We start from the raw sequence: 19,184 nt of genomic DNA, 5'->3' as shown, positions 1-19,184 counted from the left end.
GGCATCATGTATGCCGAAACATGGTTGCCATATCGACAACGGCTGGACAGAGAATTAGAGGACCTTAATAATAGGTCTAGGAGGAATAATATTAAAATATTGGGATTGCCTGAAAAGTGTGAAGGTCAAGATTTACTTCAATTTATTTCTACAAGGATCCCAAAGGTGCTTCACACTTCTTTCACGCCGCCATTGGAATTTGAAAGAATTCACAGGACACCATCGTTTATTGTACAAGGTGCAAAGAAGCTGAGACCAATAGTGCCAAGATTACTGCGGTATCAGCAAGCATTTCAGATACTACAACTAGCAAAAGCCAAACCTCCTCTGAAATTTGAAGGTCATTCTGTTATTATAGTGGCTGATCTTCATAAAAATACTATTGACAGAAGGAAAAGATGCTTAGCTATTCGTGCACATCTAAAAAGTATTGGAGCCAGACATGGTCTATTTTTTTCAGTAACTATGAAAATAACAATTAATAATGTCACCAAATCATTTGAAGATCCTGAGGCTCTAATAGAATATTTGGATCAACAAGGTTTTGCTGCAATGGGTAATTTGCACAAGGAAATCTGCTTCATGATCTCTCACTAATTTAAGTTAATATAGTGAATTGATGTCAGAATCTCTTCTGTTACTTGGACTAGCATTACTATATCATTATACCTTAATGGGAAGCTGCTGCTATCTTTTTGGCTGTAGGTTTGGCTTGTGGTCACACTTATAAAGCTGTTTTTTATCCAGCTGTTCTGGTTAATGTTTACATACAGTTTTCATCAATTTTTGAAAGGCTGAGTTATAGACATTACATGTATGAGTATTTGGCTAAGTATGTTATATTTTTAACATATCCTTTCTTTACAGTCAGCAAGATCTAACTTGTTATTAAGACCAGTAATATTAACGTTCCTTCCATAAATATAATGAGTCTAAATAACCCTTTTAAATAAATTTTGGACATATATTACAAAATTATCACCAGATATTCTGTTTATTCAGGAAACTCATTTAAATTTAAATTCTATGCGCTTACTTTCTCATCCAAAATATACACTTGGATCCTGTTCTCCTGCACTGGGGGGAAAAAATGGAACTGCCATTTTTATAAAATCTTCTCTCTCTGTTATTTCCACTAATTCAGATTCACAGGGTAGGTGGTCTCATACTGTGATCTCTATTGGATCTACAACATTTTTCCTTGGTTGTATTTATGTACCAACGAATGATGATCTGCAGTTTTTCAAAACAATTGCTGATACTTTTGCAGCTTTTTCTCATGTTCCAATGTTAATTGGGGGAGATTTTAATATAACCTTGAACCCTTTGATAGATAGGAAATCTTATTTTGCTTCTTCTTCTAAAAGTAGAGGTGTTCTTTTACAGATTATGGAAGATTTGAATTTACATGATATTTGGAGAATATCACCTCTTTACCACTGCTTTTGACTCCTAACTACTGCTCACTTGCCCTATCCTTTTATCCTCACCTCTTTATTTCCTTACCCTTAATTGTTCTGTCTGTCTTTCTTATCTAGATTGTAAGCTCTTTGAGCAGGGACTGTCTTTTTTGTGTATGGTGTACAGCGCTGCGTATGCCTTGTAGCGCTATAGAAATGATAAGTAGTAGTAGAATATTAAATCCTACGGCAAGAGATTATACTTTTTATTCTATCCCACATAAATCCTTCTCCAGGATAGATACATTTTTGGTGTCTAGTGAATTAATCTCAGATATTTCTACTTCTGAAATCTTGCCAATAATTATTTCAGACCATGCACCTCTAAGTTTATCATTAGTAACTTCATGACCTACTAGACCTCTATTGATATGGAGATTTAATGCAAAATTACTCAATGAAAGAGGCTTTAAAGAAGCTGTTATTAAAGGTATTGAGGAATTTTGTTGCTTTAATAAAATAGAGGATACCTCACTGTGTATCTGGTGGGATGCTTTAAAGGCATATTTAAGAGGTATTATAATAAAATTTTCTGCAACTTGGTTCAAGGAACAAAAAACAGAGCTCACTAATCTAGAAACCAAAATTAGATCTTTAGAAATTCAATATGCTTCTACCTCCAAATTTAATATTTTTCAAAATCTTTGTAAACATCGTTCAGATTATAATATGATATTAAGTAAAATCTCTTCTCACCAAATGGCTGTTTTTTGGGGCTAAATATTATTCTGAAAATAATAGGATGGGCCGTTTATTGAGTAGTTTGTTAAAAGGTAAAAACAGTAAAACAAAGGTAACTTCACTAAAAGATCCAGGTAACAATTCTGTGGTCACAGATGACAACCACATTTTGAATTTGTTTCAAGACTTGTATAAAAAAATTATATACTTCTGAACTGTTTCAGATCAGTCTATTATGGATTTTTTAAAAGATCTGACATTTCCTAACTTATTACTTATCAATAGAAAAACAAAATAAAACATGGAAAAGAAAATAAGATGATACCTTTTTTATTGGACATAACTTAATACATTTCTTGATTAGCTTTCGAAGGTTGCCCTTCTTCGTCAGATCGGAAATAAGCAAATGTGGTAGCAGACAGTATATATAAGTGAAAGATCCAAGCACTTCTTTGACAGTGACAGGGTGGGAGGGAGGGGGTGGGTAGGAGGCATGCATGGGGACATCAAAGCATTTCATTGATAGTCTAACAGGATGGGTATGGGTAGGTGAGAGGAGGGTGATAAACAGAGAACACTGACCAGACCAGAACACTGTACCAGTGATTTCATAGTAAGAATCCTGAAAGGTAACTTTAAAACAATACAGGAACGTTAAGACCTTTGAAGTCAGAATGATTGAATATTTTGACACCCAACAGAGAGGACTTAAGGATCTCGGTTTTCTAGCCCATTCATAACCATAAAGTTGGGAGCGGGGGAGGAAAACCTTGCTAGCACCCGTGTCCTTTCATACCGAAACGGGGCTTTTTTACTAGTTATTATATAAAAAGTACGAGCAGTCTATTGTTTATGCCTCAGTGGGTATTCCAGCTAGACTTAAGAAATGGAAGACATTAGATCGTTATTTAACTTCTAGTCATTCAGAGAGGTAAATCTCAGCTTTTGTAATTGTAAAAAGTACTCATGTGTTATGTTTTGCTTTGAAAACGATCTGTTATATTTGAAAAATTCAATAAAAAGAAAATGAAAGAAAAATCATAAAATATACTAATAACAAAACTGTGTTCCAATGTAAAAATATATGAGCAGCTAAAAGCAAATTGAACATAATGATACAGACAGGAACATAAACCAGTTATAAAGGCAAACATTTGCATACATACATTTACATACTTGAAACCAAAACACATAGAATATAAAAAGTGTAAAAGGAAAAAAAATGCCATAATTACATTGTTAGTATATGAAAGAAAGAACTTATTTATTTATTGCATTTGTATCCCACATTTTCCCACCTCTTTGCAGGGTCAATGTGGCTTACAATAATCATGAATAGTGGAAATATATTAGAAATAGACATTTAGTGTTACAGAAGGATTTTGGGCAACATGATAATGAAAAAACATGATAGTGGTATAACAAGCAGATATTGTAAGACAGTTCTGAATATATGTGGAGGAGTTGTGTATAATCACATTGGTTGATCTTTGTGGTATGCCTTGTTAAAGAGATGGGTCTTCAGTAGTTTGCGGAAGTTCGTTAATGAGAATTAATATGAATAAGTTAAACATTACTTAACGTGGGAGAACAGAAAGGGAACTACTGACCTAATGTTTGGAAATAAGAAGAAGTTGCTGCTGAGTGGAGACTGGGAACAATGTTATTCAATAACCACTTTTTCCAGTCGTTACACTACTCCGTTTTCATTTTAACATTTTTGTTTAGCTCCTGGCACACTTCCTTCCTTCCTTCATTCTATCCTGTTTGCGATTCACCATTTATCCCCCCCCCCCCTCTTTCTACAGACAGTACTAAAGCACTATTGGTTGAGCACCGTGACAGTGCATCTCTCATATGTAAACAGTCTTTTTGAAGACCTACATTGTTCCCAGTCTCCAATCACCAACATCATCTTCTTTTTATTTCCAAACATTAGGTCAGTAGTTCCCTTTCTGTTCTCCCACGTTAACTAATGTTTAACTTATTCATATTAATTCTCATTGTCAAACTCAGTTCTTTCTTTCATATACCAACAATGTAATTATGGCATTTTTTTCCTTTTACATTTTTTATATTCAACATGTTTTGGTTTCAATTATGTAAATGTATGTATGCAAATTTTTTTCCTTTGTAACTGGTTTAATGTTCCTGTCTGTATCATGTTCAATTTGCCTTTAACGCTTCATATATTTTTACATTAGAACACAGTTTTGTTATTAGTATATTAGTATTTTACTATTTTTCTATCATTTTATGTATATGTGATATAACTCTCTTTGCTTGTACACCCTGAGGCAGGCATCGTGTATGCCGAAACACAGTTGCCATGTTGAGTCTCCATTTGAATTGTAATAAATTTGATTAGTTGGACCAGCTGCCCTTCATTTCCCACTCGTGCATCTCATGTGGAACTGAGAAATCGCCTTAGAAGAAAGGAGAGAACTGTGCACATGGACACCAAATTTTCTGAGAAGGAAAGATACAGATCCTGGCAAGACAGAGACTCTCTGGGCTGAGGTAACTAACAAGAAACATCGTCTTCACATGAGGTCATTAACTGAAGCCACCTTTAACCGCTCAAAGGAAGCACCAAGAGAACCAAACTCAGATCCCACGAGGGAAAGAAAGGCAGAACTAGAGGGCACACATGCGCAACCCCCTTCAAAAACCAGGCCATGTCCCTGGATGTGCAGCCAGTGAGAGGCCCAGAATCTTTCTTCGAAAGCTGGAGACAGAAGCCACCTGCACCTTCAGTTCACAGATAAACCCTGTCTTCCCCACTGGCCCCTGTTGTAGGAGACTATAGCATCCACCCACGGGAAACAGATCGACCATCACGAGGTCTGCATATCATAACTGGCAAGGGCAGTCCTTAGCCACCAGGAGCACTAGGAGAGGATGCCATGCAATCCTGCAGAAGAACCAGCCTATCAAGGGCCATGGTTGAAAAACATATAGAATTTCCTCTGAATATCAGGGCTGCACCAGGGCACCTATCCCCTGCAAGGTCCACTCCCTTGGCATTGGCACTCGTCACCATCAGGTCGAACACCAGCAGGCCCCACCTGTCCTGAATGAGCTGAAAGAGCTCTGGCCCCAGCTCCCATACCCCCGGATTCAAAACGGAGCGGCAGAGGAAGTGCGCCTCAACCAAGGAAGTTTAACTGACAGGAGACGGTGGGAGTGTTGATCAAAGTTCGGTCCTGAAGGTTTTCAGGATATCCACAATGAATATGCTTGAACGATTTGCATATAATGGAGGCAGTGTATGCAAATCAAGTTCATGCATATTTATTGTGGATATCCTGAAAACCTGACTGGCAAGGGGTACTCCAGGACTGGACTTGGGAAACACTGGTGTAGATGGCTTCAGCCTCGTCACGTGATGCTGTCTCCCGTCAATCAAACCTCCTTGGTCTCAACATTGTCCTTGCCTGCTATATGAACCACTGAAAGGGGCTTACAGATTATACATGAAAACGGGAGGAGCATGACCAAGACTGGAAAAAGTGGTTACTGAATAACATTGTTCCCAGTTTCCAATAGGCAACATCATCATCTTCTTTTTATTTCCAAACAGTGATTCTAATGGCAGAGTATCACTGTTTCCAGAGCCACCGCTTGACTCCTCGTGCCACCCTGCTTGTTGATGTAGGCTACTTCAGTGGTGATGTCTGCTATCACCCGAACCGATTTCCCCAAAGCAGGGAAAGATCTGCAGCAAGTCAAAACCATACCACTTAAGTCTCCAGGTGGTTGATAGAGCCTCCACAGGCACCAAATCCTCTGTGCCACCCAACCTCATCAGTGGACTCCCCCACCCAAGGAGATTCACACTGGTAGTCAACACCACCCGCTCTAGCGAGACTCTCTGAAGAAGATGATCAGGACTGTCCCATCAGGTCAGACTGGTCTTGGCCTGGTCAGGAGCAACAACCAGCGATCAAAGTCAAGAGAGAATGCAGCCCAGCGATAAGAGGGCAGACTGAAGGGGCCACACATGCACCTGGGCCCAAGGTACTACCTCCAGAATTGATGCCATGGAGTCCAGGAAACGCAGATAATCCCACACTCTGGGGATTGGCAGATCACACAACCTGCACTTTTGGGCTTGCAGCTTGGTTGCCAGTACTCCAGAAGCAAAACCATCCCATGGGCCACGTCAAATCAGACTCCCAGGTACTCCAGGACTTGAATAGGAACCAGGTGACTCTAGTCGATTCACTACCCAGCCCAGAGACTCCAGAAGCGAATGAACTGAGAGGGCGCCAAGCTGGGCTCCGACTGAGTCGGCGTGGATCAGCCAATTGCCCAGATAAGGATTAACTCGATTTCCTGGCAATGCAAATGCGCTGCCAACACCACCACCTTGGAAAAGGTGCAGGGAGCTGTGGCCAACCCAAGTGGGAAACTGATAATAGCATCTCAGCACATAAAAGCAGAGATACCACTTGTGATGGTCCACAATGGGAATATTCAGGTAGGCCTCCGTGAGGTCCAAGGAGCAAAACTCACTCGGCTGAACTGAGTCCATCACCAAGTGGAAGATCTCCATTTGGAAAGACTACACCTAGAGACAGGCATTCACTGTTTTGAGATCCAGGATGGGACAAAAGAAGCCTCCCTTTGTTTACTTGGGATTTCTAGAGTGCTTGTACCTATGTCAGTTCTAAGCGGTTTACAGGTTGGGTACTAAAACAGGGTGAGGGGCTGAGACAATATCTCAGGATTTACAGAAGTTCTTAATAAGCAGTAGATCAGATAGACATTCTCACTAGATTAACACATTTCTTAAATAAGGAGGTTTTTACATATTTTCTGGATTGTTTATAGTCATTTAAATAGAGTAAATTCTACATGTGTAGGCATGTAGGTTGGGCATTCTCAGATTTACGTTTACCCTACACTTGATATACCAACGTTCTACTACTGGGACAGGTTCCATCACTCCCAGCTCGAGGACATGTTGCAGAAGAAGGGCGACAGTTTGATGCTTTAGCTCCAAGCCACAAGGAGACACCATGAAAGCTTTGGGAACAGGGAGAGCCAGCTCCAGGGCATAATCCTGCTTAACCACCTCCACAACCCACTGAACCAAGGTGATACAGGCCTACTCATGGTAGAAGACAAAGCCTGCCTCTTACCAGAGCCACTGAGGGGCCCAGCACAGCCTCATTTGAAAGGTGTCCAACGACCAAGGAGGCCACCGAGCGTGACGAAAGGTGCACCAGATCATAGAGGATGCCAGCCAAGAAGGCTGCACCCAGTTCCAGCCTAGTCACCTTGGGGAACTGCGGCAGCTGCTGTAACCAATGCAACATGGCTCTGGATACGTAGCCCCCACAGATGGCGGCCTGCACACCCATCGCCCCAAAGGAGAACCCCAGCTTAAGCTGCTGCTGCTCCACTCACTTCTCATTGAGTTCTCAGAGGACAGAACCACCCTGAATTTGGATGGCTGGTCACAGTCATGACTAGCACAATCCACCTTTGGGTACTTCCAGTACCCTTCCACCTCCTGAGGGGCAAAGGGATATAGGTTTCAAGTTTCTCTTTAATTTGATATACCACCAAGGGAAAATACCATCATAGTGGTTCACAATATAATAATATCGGAGACAAAGCAATAGAATGGAATTACTATACAGGACAGGAAAAAATACAGAGAATTAGATGGTGCTCTTGGGGGTGGGGGGGGGGGGGGGGTGCCATGGCTCTAGGACTTCCATCAGCATCATGTGAGAGAGAGCTTTATAGATCTGAAAATGTTTAGGGGGACCTCCATCAAATTCTCCAAAAGAGGGTCCCCTTAGAAGGGTCAAAGGCAGGGGCCCAGGGGAGACCAAGAGCCTCAAATTACACGAGAGCCCCTTCTGCCTAAAGAGCTGTATTACATGTGACTGCTCCTCCTCCCACAGGGGAGAATTCTGCTCCGTATCCAAATCTGATGGGGGCTGCGGATTCAAGAGACCCCTCTGGGTCCTCCAGAGACCATTCCAAGTCACCCACCATTCTCTTGGTGACTTGATCTCCTCTGCATCACCTGACTCCCGACATGGAGTGCGCCAGGGCCCTCTACTTGCAGGGCTTGTTTGACCATCTGAGTCAAACTCTGTAGCTAAAAAAGGACCCCCCTGCAGTCGGGCCTAAGTGGGCAGGAGAAAAAAGCCTTCATACGCTAAGCCCCGCTGGGGACTGAGAGTCGTCCTACTGTACAGAAACTGCAGCTGGAGAAACAGAAGTAAAAGCCAAGAATGCCACCATTCCTACTGAAGGCATCAGGACTGAGGTCTCTGGTGTTTCCTGGGCCCATCACAGGAGGGGCAGATAGTGTGTGTTTTCCTGCACTCATGAATGCTTTTTTTTTTTCCCTTTCTAAATTAAGGTTGCAAGGCAGACTTTTAAAATTCATAAAGGGAATACAGTTAAACTAGGCAGAACATTTTTTTTTTTTTTGGCTATTGCCTGGGAGCTGCACTAGAGCATGGAGGAAAAACACCTAATAGGGTGTACAGGCAATGATGAAACAGGGATGGTAACCTGCTTCCCTCCTGCAGGGCCCTGTGGGACCAAGCCAGTGGCCGTAGCCTGCAGAACTGGGAGACAGAAACAGCAGCCATAACGCCCTACCATCTGCTAGAAAGTAAAGAACATACTGGGAGTTTTCCATTGAGCACCAGCAGGTTATGCTGGTGAGTTCACTGGAAGAGATCAGTTTATTCTACCTCCATCTGCTGGTAGGAGGGGATAACACCTACTCGCTCAGGACGGTATGGCCCCAGATGACAAGGAAACAGCTTTTTCAGTCCACACTGACATCGTTATTGGTGGGCTTGTGTCGTATCCAGTGCCATTCTGTTGCCAGCTCTTAGGATTTGGTGCCATCTTGTAGTCCACCGACTACTGTTCTCTTCTCCAAATCAAAGAGCAGCTTTACTGTCCGTTGTGGCCCCACACTCCCCTCCCAGTGACATGGCCCTGCTGTCCTCCCTCCTCCCAATACATTCCCTAAATTCTTCACCAATTAAACAGCTCTAGAACCACAAAAAATTCAAATAAATCCATATCCGAGGGTCTGGTGACCCTGCTAACTTGCATATGCTGGCTATTCCAAAAACTCACCCCATCAGTACCTCTTGAGGAGAGTAACCTACAAATCCCAGAATCTAAGAGGCATATTTTCAAAGCACTTAGACTTACAAAGTTCCATAGTAACTTTGTAAGTCTGATTGATAACCATGGGGCTCATTTTCAAAACAATGTGGGCTACTGTTAAGACGGGATTTTACCACTAACTTGTACTATTTTAGCAAAGGTCCCATTTAATGCAGTGGGACCTAGTTACTGTGTTAAAATAATACAAATTAAAATAACCCATCTTAATGGTAGCCCATGTTGATAACTCTCCACCCCCCCCCCCACCCCCCCCCAGTAGGCTGCCATACTAATCTCTGGATACATAAATTATTAAGACAAATTATTGACTGAAATGAATTCACATGCACAAAATCATTATACTTCTAACCTATCAGTGTTTGTTTCAATTATATACTTAAGTTCTCCTCATTATCAAGCCCCTTTCTCATGGGACGCATTACCACAAGAAATTAGGTTAGAGAGTCATTTACAATTTCATAAGAAACCTAAAAACCTTCTTTTTTCAGAAATTTGTTTCAAGATAAACTTCATTAGAAATTCCTTTTTTAGATAGTAGTTGTGGATTTTAAATGTTTAAATTTAGTAACTAATTTCCAGGTTTGCTCTGGTCTCTTCTCTTTATATGATCCTTATTGAACCAAATTACTGGATGGATAGTGGAATATATGTATTGATATTATAATTACTGCCACCACGATGCCACGGCGTGGGTCGATAATCCGAAAGCTCTTGTCCTTGCAGGAGGTGCAGAAGAGACTGCCATTCCGATTCCAGCTGACGTTGTAAATGAGGTCAGGGTGCAAGTCTTCCAGGTGGTACAGCTCCTCCGCAGTACCCACATTCCAGATAATCACCACGTTGTCACACCCTGCAAAATTCAGCCTGTGAGAATGTACCAATTTACTCCCCCCCCCCCCCCCCAGCTCCCCCAGGGAGCACAGGAAAAGGTATTGCAAAGAAAGCAAAACCGAACCTCCTTTGAAAATACCTGCAGAAAAAACTCTTGCACAAAACCAGTATTTCAAATAATTTAATGAAAAACTTTTGAGTGAAACAAGCTATAAGTCCGCCCTTTCCATTGTGTCAGTAATTAGAGATGTTCTGCACAGAGGTGGACCATCTGTGGGGATCAGTGTAGCTCACAAAATTACTGGCAAATTGATATTCTCTTTTGACAGACAGGGTCATTAAGAGAGGCCGATGAACCCAGAAACCACAGCCACCATCAGAGTGGAACTTGGCTCCTGCATTACCAGTGTGGCCCAAAAGTGACCACCAATAGCCACACCATCAGCATGGGATTCCTGGCCACATCACTGCTTTCTTCTTTGTTCTCACCTCACAGGGTTGCAAGTACCCCAGTGCCCCCCACCCCTGCCTTCTTGGGCTCTTTCCTTCAGGTACAGGTCCCCCCTCCCCAGAAGTGCAGAGGGCTTGCAACTTACCGGCACTGAGGAGCACATTGCGAGCTGTGGGATGCCACGTAACAATGCCCACACGCTTTGAGTGTCCTTCCAACGTCACCACAGGCTCCATGAGAGGTGCTACCAGTCCGTTCTCAGGGATCTGCCACACCTATGCCCAGCAGCGGCAAGACAAACTGTTAATCTCTGGAGAGGACACTGGCAAACAACCCAACAACAAAGTTAAAAGTCATTACCCAGAGGAAGAAATGTGACCCCTGAAGCACAGAATGTGGGATTTTAAGGGACCTGCACAATTGTGCAAGCCCATCCTCATACCTAGTCCCTACGCCAGGTCAACCCCAGAGAAAATGTCAGATTTGCTCTTAACACGTCCAAAGGAGATTCCACCATGGATAACTTTCGTGTCATTATCAGATTTAGGAAAACTGGCGAAGGCAGTGGGAAATAGGATTGGGCTGGACTTAAGGGTGAACTTTTTAGATTTCCTTCCCCCCCCCCCCCCCCCCCAAAGTAAATCACAGGACAGGCCACACTGAGGGTTCCCAGTTGCACTCCCACCACAGCTTTCCACCAGAGGCTGCACATGCATCAATCCAGGTCGGGCATGTTTTTTTTTTTCCCCACTCATGGCAGGCTCAATGCGGCTTACATGGGGCAATGGAGGGTTAAGCGACTTGCCCAGAGTCACAAGGAGCTGCCTGTGCCTGAAGTGGGAATCGAACTCAGTTCCCCAGGACCAAAATCCACCACCCTAACCACTAGGCCACTCCTCCACTCCTGTGTGTTAATTCCAGGCAGGCAGCTTTCTGCTGAAAACAAACACGAGGTTGGAATTCAGCAGAACAAAGTAAGAAGGAACTGGAATGGATTGAGCTTGCAAGGCTGAACTATCTCAGGGGGCCTGATTAATGGCGACCATTTCCATTATGCCTTATTTTCTACCCACTACCTTGTAGAAAGAAATCTTTGCCAATGAACACCTCGCTGAAATCCACCCTCTATACACAGATTGTTCAACTCTAGTTACCTTACTGGGCAGACTCCATGACCCATACTGGCAGTTATCCAATTCTCACAGAGCTGCACACAGACCCATAAAAGGTAAAACTAAAAACAACCATTTGTTTAAATCTTAAAACCAATTACTTATACAGAAACATATTAGTTACACACATTGAATAAAATGCAGGTCACACTTCTGCAACCTCTAACCCTTACCATAACAGCGCAGTCCTCCGAGCAGCTGGCGATGACCTCATCATTGTGGGGGCACCAGTCAATGTCCAAGACGGGTCCTGTGTGCCCACAAACGGTGGGGTATGACTTATCGATGCGCCCAGTCTAACGGGAGCCAACAGCAGATGTTAGAATACCAATCAGCTCATTCCTGCTCTGCAACACACCCTGTTAGTCCAGTACTGAGCCCCACATACACACACCTCTGCTAGTGCACCACCAGTCCTGCTCTGCACCACACGCACATCACACCCTGCTATTCCAGTACCTAGACCCCCACAAACCTCTACCAGTGCACCTCAGTCTTGAACTACACACTACTAGTCCAGCACTGAACCCAACTTCTGGTTTTTTCCCCCACTGTCCATTACAGCCCTCTAGGAAAGTTACACGTTAATTGGTTTCCCAATGCTACCCCTCCACCCTGCATTCTCACCTTGCTGAGTGGGAGCACCAGGAATGCCCCCCCACCACTGGCCTCCACAATGATGGCCACGAACTTAGGGTTGACCGCACAGAAGGTACTGTCCCAGGTGACGCGGGAGACGCGGATATCATCGTAGCACTGGTCATTCTTTACAGCTTGCCCAAAGACATGACGGAACTTGCTCTGACGCACAACCTTCCGAAAAGACATCCCTGGTGGAAGCAAAGTCAGATCCCAAAATCACAATCTGTGCTACCTCCACATATGATTAACTGAAACACAGAACACGACAAAGACAAGGTGTAGTGCCCATCTGGACTCCCGAATTTACTTCCTGGAGCAGTGCCACAGAATCTAGTACTCTGTTTTTTCATTTCGCTTCTCTGCAGCTAATGATCCTTAATACTTATTTTTACAACGACTCTTTTCACATAGTATCGCAGTCCTATAGCTCGCTTGAATGGTCAATGATCCATTAATTTCTTTGTCTTCATTTAACTTCTATTAATATTTATAAGTTTTCATAATTCATTTTATTACAATATTTTAAGTTAAACCCTCACCATAGAAACAATATTGTAAACAAGTAATCCAGAGAGACCCTCTACTAAAAGATAAGTACATTGGAATGCTTGTTTGGAATATTGCTCCTATGCTAAGAGTTTGACACAAAATAATTTTTTATAAAATGGGTGACCAAAGAACTGGATGAAGGACGTGCGCTAGATGTAATCTACCTGGATTTCAGCAAAGCCTTTGATACGGTCCCCCACAGAAGACTTGTGAATAAGCTGAAAGGGCTGAACTTAGGACCAAAAGTGAACTGGATAGGAAAGTGGTTGATCGACAGGTGGCAGAGGGTGGTGGTAAATGGAATCCGCTCGAAAAGGAAGGTGAGCAGTGGAGTTTCTCAGGGGTCGGTGCTGGGGCCTATTCTGTTCAAAATATTTGCGAGAGATATTGTTGAAGGGTTGGAAGGTTTGCCTTTTTGCAGATGACACGAAGATAGCCGATAGAGTGGATACCCTGGAGGGAGTAGAAACAATGGATCTCCAAACGTTGGAAGAACGGTCAAGGGTCTGGCAATTAAAATTTAATCATATATACCACTAGAAACCGCTATGTTCTTTTATACTTTATTTTTTATTATTTTTTCTATTACTGTGATTTACGTGGCCCTAATAACCCATAGGTGCTAAAAAAGATTCTTTGTTAGTGCTCAGTAAAACACATATTGCAACGGCTGGTCAACTGATAGGCAATATGCAATACCAGACATCATAGCACTATGCCCTCCCTCTCGCCTAGTTCAATGAATGATTTGCAGTGTATATCAATGTAATCTGAAAGGCGGAACGTCAGTTTTCCCGCTGCCGGCCAGCAGGAAAAACTGGCGTTCCGCCTTTCAGATTACGATTAAAGAATGGGAGCTAGACTTTCGTATTATCAAGTTCTCCTGATGACGCGAAAAATCGTGAAACACATTTGTGTTGAGAATTAGAAGATATGAGAGGACCAATAGCAGAACAATATTGGACTATTAAGTCAGTAAGACTTTACGTTTATCACAGGCACATTACTCCACCCACTGAGCAACGGAGATCATCTGAGGAGGCCTATGTAGTACCCTGAGGAAGAGAAGAATCAAGCCTTAAGCTAAGTACTCATAGTGCAGATTGCCATATGTTTGGTGCACATTGATATACACTGCAAATCATTTATTGAACTAGGCGAGAGGGAGGGCATAGTGCCATGGTGTCTGGTATTGCATATTGCCTATCAGTTGACCAGCCGTTGCAATATGTGTTTTACTGAGAACAAAAAAATTTTTTTTAGCACCTATGGGTTATTAGGGCCATGTAAATCACAGCAATAGAAAAAATAAAGCATAAAAGAACATAGCGGTTTCTAGTGGTATATAATATAACGTTGAAACCAGAATGTTATGCTATCCCAGTATTTGCATAGTTAAAATTTAATGCCAAGAAATGCAGAGTGATGCACTTGGGATGCAGAAACCCAAAAGAGAGATAGCAAATAAGAAGGGAGAGATTAGTAAACTTGACTCAGGAGAGAGACCTTGGGATGTTGGTGTCCGAGGATCTGAGGGTGAAGAAAATGTGGCAAGGCGACGGACATGGCCAGAAGGATGCTAGGCTGCATAGAGAGGGATATAATCAGCAGAAGAAAGGAAGTGTTGATGCCCCTCTACAAGTATTGTGTTCAGTTTTGGAGACCGTATCTTGCTAAAGATGTAAAAAGACTGGAAGCGGTGCAAAGAAAAGCTACAAAAATGGTATGGGATTTGCGTTGCAACCCATACGAGCGACTTGCCGACCTGAAATGTATACCTTGGAGGAAAGAAGAAACAGGGGTGACATAATACAGACGTTCAAATATTTGAAAGGTATTAATTCGTTAACAAACCTTCTCCGGAGACAGGAAGGCAGTAGAACTAGAGGACATGAATTGAGGTTGAAGGGAGGCAGACCCGGGAGTAATGTAGGGAAGTATTTTTTCATGGAAAGGGTGGTAGATATGTGGAATGCCCTCCCACGGGATGTGGTGGAAATGAAAACGGTAATGGAATTCAAACATGCGTGGGATGAACACAAAGGAATCCTGTTTAGAAGGAATGGATCTACGGAACCTTAGTGGAGATTGGGTGGCAACACTGGTAATTGGGAAGCAAAACCAACGTTGGGCAGACTTCTACGGTCTGCGCCCTGATCGTGACTGAATAGATATGAATGGGCTGGAGTGTAAATTTTAAGTGTCTTCAACGTTAGATTCAGAACTTTTAGTACAAGAACAATGCTGGGCAGACTTCTACAGTCTGTGCCCTGAGAACGGCAAGGACAAATCAAACTCAGGTATACATATAAAGTATCACATACCATGTAAAATCAGTTTATCTTGTTGCGCAGACTGGATGGACCATACAGGTCTTTATCTACCATCATTTACTATGATACTATGTAAAATGAATTACAAAAAAAGTATAAATAGTAATAGACGTTAAGCGACGACAAAGAAAAGTAACGACAAAGAAATTTATGGAATCAATAACGATTCAGGTGAGCAATAGGACTGCGATCCTATGTGGAAAAAAAAAAAAACAGTCGCACGAGCCAAAACTTTCTAAACTGCCCTCTCTTTCTGGGCTCTTGAAGCTTTTAGCCCTAGCAAGGCTTCCTGGGGCTTAGTTTACATCCCCCTTTCCCTTCTTAAATGGGCAATGACCCTATTCCAACTAGACAGGTCCCCCGCAACTGCCAGACCTTAAAAGGGAAAATGCCATTTCTCTCTCTACATTAGTTTTAACCAAGAAAACTAGGGAGCCTGAGCTCCCTTGATAGCAGCTCCGAGAAAGGACACCACCTGTACATGTTACAATATCAAGTAAAAATAAAATCAAAGAAAGGAAATTAGAAAGAACAAAATTTCACTTTCATAGAGCAGCTGGCTCAGCAACTAATAAAAAGGGGAGGCTATTTTAGACCTAATTCTTAGTGGAACACTGGGATTTTGTACAAGAAGTTAATAGAAATGAGGCTACATGGCAACAGTGGTAAAATTTCATATAGCACCTGGAGAGAGGTTACCAAGGAAAACTACTCTACTAGCACCTATGTTTCTGGGAAGACTATGCTAAAAATTAGGAATATAGTTAAGGAAAACAAAAATGAGCAGCTGCAAAGGTTAAAAGTTTACATCAAACATGGACACTTTCAAAAGTACCATCTTGGAAGCCCAGATCAGATGTATTTCTCTATTACCCATTAATGTATCCTTATCCTTCACACATCTTAGTGCATCCAGTATGTAAATTGCCTCCAATCAGAGATATGTATCAGTCTTGTTTCAAATATGTTCTCCTTATGATTATTTGTATATTCACGGTTGTACCATTACTAACCAGATAAGTTCTATGTTATAGAAAATTCAATAAAAATACTTGAAGAAAAAAGGAGGAAGGCCGGTCAACAACCATAGTTAAAAGGAAAGGTGAAGAGAGGCTATTATAGCCAAAAGAACATCTTTCAAAAACAGGAAGTAGATCGAAAGGAAAAAAAAAAAAACATTAAAAACCACAGTCACTGGCAAGTTGGACACAATGCACTGTTATGGCAAGCAAAGAGAAATGTGAAAAGAAGCTTGCCACAGAGGCAAAAATTCATAATAAAATGTTTCAACATTTCTATAAATGATCTGGAAATGGGAGCAATAAGTCAAATGAAAAAAATTATTCATTAAGGGCGTAATAAGCATAAATAAATATGGCCTGTAAATTGACACCCTTCCTGCCGAGGCAGTTGTTATTGGAAAGACCACCTTCTGGTGAGAACCCCAAGGGGTACAAGTGCCAAAGGTTCAGAAGGGTCCTTCAGTAAGGCCTTATCCATCCCATTTAGATTCCACCCTAGTATTAACCTGAACACTGGGGGACTGTGCAGTAACAACCCCCCCCCCCCCCCCCCAAAAAAAAAAAAAAGATTTTTCTACTATCTGTCCTCTACAGAAGGATAGCATAACACACTGCACTTTCAGGAAGCTGAAGGAACGTCCTCTCTTCAGCCCTCCTTGCAGAAAATCTAGAACATGAAGCACCTGGTTTTCCACGGAGACAGATCTCACCCCTGGCAGCAAGCCACAAGTTTTAGTCCCCTATCCTCCGTGTGTGCCATTTGCCTCATGCCGTTGCCCCTATTAGAGTAAATCAAACGAGAGGGAGTCTAAAGCACACAGTAGGAAGTTAAAAAAAAAAAATCACCAAAGGCCTCCAGGATAGGGATAGCAGAACTTTATTATGAAACCTGACACGGGCCATGTCGGCATAAGTGCCTGCATCGGGGGTCAACGTAGTACAATCCACTCAGTAGAAGAATGATATCCAAAAACAAAATTGACACTATGCAATGTTAATTCAAATTGCACCAAAGAGTCACCCCTCAAGCACTTCTCGACAGTGAATTCAATCCAAACTGCACCAATGAGCAGCCAGACGAGCGGGTCTAAGAGTGATCATGGTCTTGAGGCAATCCACAGATCACCCTCATTTGGGAGCGAGAATATCCAGGTTCAGAAGAATTTAAGGAGAGACTGATAAGCACTACAGAAGGTGGACCCATGTTTGATAAATGCTGAAGCTGATCAGCCAGTATAGCACCAGGAATGCCCTAGGCTCCAAGGGAATAGAAGCCCTCACTAAGGTGGCCACAGAAAAACTTCTCTACAAAGTAAAAAAAAAAAAAAAGGGGGGGGGTACTGGGATTGGTAAGGATAACCAAGTGCCCTCCCTCCTGGCCAGTTAGGGGCAAGATAAAAGGTTTCTCCCCTTATAGTTACTGTTTTTCAATTAGCTTTATGCATAAGAAGTGGGGATTTCTTAGCCAGGACTCCCCACTATGGGTCATGATCTAAAAAGGACGGTCACAAAATCAGCATTTTGGATCATGACCTTGGCAAGCTTGGGAGGGGGTGAAGGGAACGGGGGGGGGGGGGGGGGGAGAAAACCTCACTGGCCCACACTAGATGAATCCATCCTATATTTAAATTTTGCTCACACCTTTTTTTGCAGTAGTTCAATGTGAGTCACATTCAGGTACTCTGGGTATTTCTCTGTCCCAGGAGGGCTCACAATCTAAGTTTGTACCTGAGGCAATGGAGGGTTCAGTGACTTGCCCAAGATCACAAGGAGCAGCAGTGGGATTTGAACCGGCCACCTCTGGATTGCAAGACCAGGGCTCTAACCACTAGGCCACTCCTCCACGCCATAATAACCTCTGAGGTGCAATTCTGAAATATTTGTAATCATCTCAATAAAAAGAAATTTAAAAAAATCAGCCAGACCTTGATAAAAAGCTCCAGAAGCCCAAATAAGAACCAGATAATGCTTGCATGGCTTATCAGGTGCTGACTACAAAATTACTCAGTTACGTTACTTTATTTTCATATGAGAGAATCATGAAAAACTGAACAGACTTACTTCAGACACTTATTAGGCCTGTGTGGGCTCCATGGAAGACAAGGAAAGGTAGCAGTGTCAATTGTAACACTGTAAAAGGGGCAAGAGCATGTTTGGTCTCTGGAGGGGTCACACTCACATAAAGTTTAATAAGCACTGCTCTAAGCCAAATGCCTCTCTATCTGACCTCAAGGGACAGCACTCCAAGGCTCCTGGGAGGGGGATGGAGGAAGCTGCTTACTGCCTGGTGAAATCAGAAGTAACTACTAAGGTCTCAGGACCTCAGGAACTGCAGAGCCAGCAAAGAACAATTTATTTATTTGTTACATTTGTATCCCACATTTTCCCACCTATTTGCAGGCTCAATGTGGCTTACATAATACCGGAGAGGCTTTCGCCGACTCCAGTATGAACAAATACAAAGTGATGCTGTGGTAAAATAAGGTTCATGTGGAACAGACACATTAGGGAATCGTAGAGCAGAACAGTTATGTTATGCCCATTACGTGCTTTGGTTTCGTTGTGTTGCAGAGTTCACACATTCAAGCTGGATCGGTGGGGTATGCCTTTTTAAACAGGTTAGTCCTTAGAGATTTCCGGAAGTTTAGGTGGTCGTACGTTGTTTTCACGGCTTTTGGTAGTGCGTTCCACATGCAGGAACCTTTATATTTGAGTACCCTGGTTAAGCCTTATATACAGTGGCAGCCCTATCATTAGGCCAACTGAGGTGGGGGTCTCAGGCAGCACTCTCTCCAGGAGCAGCACTCTCCCCCTCATCTACCCCATTTTTAAAAAATTTCCAACAGCTTCCCAGCTGCACTAGC

General features: G+C 42.6%; 1 protein-coding gene across 4 annotated transcripts in view; it reads right to left on the bottom strand.

Annotated features, from left to right (window-relative positions):
- CORO1B (coronin 1B) overlaps nt 1-19,184 on the bottom strand; it is a 43,577-nt gene that overhangs the window by 12,010 nt on the left and 12,383 nt on the right. For all 4 annotated transcript variants that reach the window (XM_030185633.1, XM_030185610.1, XM_030185618.1 and 1 more), the window contains exons 2-5: nt 12,402-12,604; nt 11,948-12,070; nt 10,748-10,877; nt 9,989-10,170 (exon numbers count right to left, since the gene is read on the bottom strand). In XM_030185633.1, the coding sequence (XP_030041493.1) occupies nt 9,989-10,170; nt 10,748-10,877; nt 11,948-12,070; nt 12,402-12,602 (636 nt within the window). In that variant the 5' untranslated portion in view covers nt 12,603-12,604. The remainder of the gene's footprint in view (nt 1-9,988; nt 10,171-10,747; nt 10,878-11,947; nt 12,071-12,401; nt 12,605-19,184) is intronic.

The sequence above is a fragment of the Microcaecilia unicolor genome, chromosome 1 (genome assembly GCF_901765095.1).
Source record: "Microcaecilia unicolor chromosome 1, aMicUni1.1, whole genome shotgun sequence".
Taxonomy (NCBI): Eukaryota; Metazoa; Chordata; class Amphibia; order Gymnophiona; family Siphonopidae; genus Microcaecilia; species Microcaecilia unicolor.
This window is presented reverse-complemented; position numbering and strand designations above follow the sequence as displayed.